Raw genomic sequence first — 2,029 nt, 5'->3', positions numbered from 1 at the left:
GGGGAGCTGGGTTCCGGGTTTAGTGAGGCCCAGAGCAGACCTGGGCCGGCAGTGGGCGGGAGGACTGGGGGAGAGGAAGCCCAGGCTCCCCGGGGGCCAGATTTCCTCCCTCCCCCGCCTTGTTCAAGGGAAGTGTGCCCCCCGGGGGCCCCCTCCGGCCATGAACACCCCTGAGAGCAATTTAATAAAGCCCAGGTAAGACCCCGCAGACCTGACCGCTCCGGTCTGCACCTGCACTGGGCTCGTGCAGGGCGTGTGGAAGGCACGGGTCACTGGCAGGCGACAACGGGGGGAACAGCGGGGGCCAGGGGGAGGGGCACCCCGCGGCCTGCTGGGCCCCCCCCAAGGGCCGTGGCCGCAGCTGAGATCTGCGTGACACACGAACGCCAGGAGGGGGCGCTCCCCTGGCACCCGCTAATCCCGTGGGCCGGCGGGGCTGCTCCCCTTGGAGCCCCGGCCGGGCTCCACCAGTGTCGACGTTGGGGAGGGACACCCCGAAGTGTTCGCCACGTTCGGGGACAAGCCTGACCCAGAAACGAGCCCCCCGGGAAGCTCCTGCTCAGCTCACAAGGGCGCGTCCCCCCGAACCCGACAGCGCATGTCAGAACTGCTTCGAAACAGCTAGCGTGCAGACGGAGGGGTACCCTGGGACCCCCCAACGTGCGTGCCTTACTGGGGTCCAGCTCTCTGTGCACAAAAACAGCACAGTGCGAGGGAACTGCAATAGGCTCGTGCAGAAGGAAGTTTCCGGGGAGCCGCCCACTCGCCTCCCCCAGAGGGCAAATGTCCAGCCAGACGAGTGGCCGCCCAGGCGGCCGGGCCCAGACTGCCGGGGGACACGGGGGGGGAGGGGCCGGCAGGCCTGGGGCCGGAGGAGCGAAGTCAAGGAACAGAGACGCCACCCGCAGCTGCCCGCGGCGTCTGCCCATCTCCCGCGGGTCCCCTCTGCGGCCCCAAGTCCGGGGGCGAGGCCAAGGCGGGACGCCCGCGCCCCTCCCCGCGGACCCCTCCCTGCAGCTCCCGAGCCACCTGCCCGCTGCAGGGCTCCACCTGGCCGCTCCAGGACTGGCCCAAGGAGGCGACAAGTAAGTGGGGGCCTCCCCCTTTGACGGAGACGGGTCTGCCCCAGGCCTCTGGGGGTGCAGGCCAGCTCCCCTCGCCTCCCGCAGCCCTGCTTGGCGTGCTGACCGCGCCCACCTCCTGCGTCCTGCCCTGAAGTGGGGACCTGGACCATGTGCGTCGCCGTCTGCCGCACTCACACCGCCAGCCTCGCCCGTGTCCAGTGACGCTCGAGTCCGCCGTGACGCTCGGGTCCACCGTCAGCCTCGTGTCCAGTGACGCTCGAGTCCCCGTGACCCTCGTGCCCAAAGGGCCCCAAGCTTCCTGCAGACTTGGCAGAGAGACAAGGGGACAGCGGGGTTTCTCTTCCCCGCCCTTCCGGCGAAGCCCAGCCTCCCGCCGAGGTCGGTGCCCACTGGCTTGCGTCCGGTGCCTCGGAACCCGAGCCGCCTGAGGCAGGGCCGGTGCCCTGCAGGCAGATCCCCGGAGCGGTGCGAGGGGCGCACATGGCCGAGCGTCTCTGCCGGACCCCAGCTCCGGGCACCAGGGCGCCAGCCCCCCACCCAGACTGCGAGGCCGCTACTCCCGCAGGGCGGGAGTGAGGGCAGCCCCCGCCGGACACAGCAGGCCAGGGCCCAGCCAGACAGGCGGTGTGGGTGGCTGGAGCCCCTGGGGGCCTTCCTGGTGGACACGGGCTGCTGTGACGGGCGGGGGTGGCCAGGGTGGGACTCGGGCACCCGCGGGCAGCATGCGAGGGGCTCCGGCCCCCGTGTTCGGCCTCCTCCCCTCCCTCAGGCGGTGCCACCGGCCTGGTCCCCATCCTGTCCCCCAAGGAGCCCCTCCCAGCCTCCCCTGGGGGTCCCGGGGGTCCTGGGTTCCAGGGAATTAGCCTTGGGGGCGGGGCGAGGGGCGGGGCCTGCCAGGAACCACGTCCGGGGCGGGGCCAGGTGTGTCCTGCCCTGAGGAGCCC

General features: G+C 71.9%; 1 protein-coding gene across 1 annotated transcript in view; it reads left to right on the top strand.

Annotated features, from left to right (window-relative positions):
• PRR5 (proline rich 5 (renal)) overlaps positions 1–625 on the top strand; it is a 10,059-nt gene extending 9,434 nt beyond the window's left edge. Inside the window, exon 5 of the mRNA XM_012735100.1 lies at positions 452–625. Within this exon, the coding sequence (XP_012590554.1) occupies positions 452–625 (174 nt within the window). The remainder of the gene's footprint in view (positions 1–451) is intronic.
• Positions 626–2,029: the final 1,404 nt, after the last annotated feature.

The sequence above is a fragment of the Condylura cristata genome, unplaced genomic scaffold, assembly GCF_000260355.1.
Source record: "Condylura cristata isolate star-nosed mole 26May11 unplaced genomic scaffold, ConCri1.0 scaffold00004, whole genome shotgun sequence".
Taxonomy (NCBI): Eukaryota; Metazoa; Chordata; class Mammalia; order Eulipotyphla; family Talpidae; genus Condylura; species Condylura cristata.
Note: the sequence above shows the minus strand (reverse complement) of the source record. Positions and strands in the feature narration are given on the sequence as shown.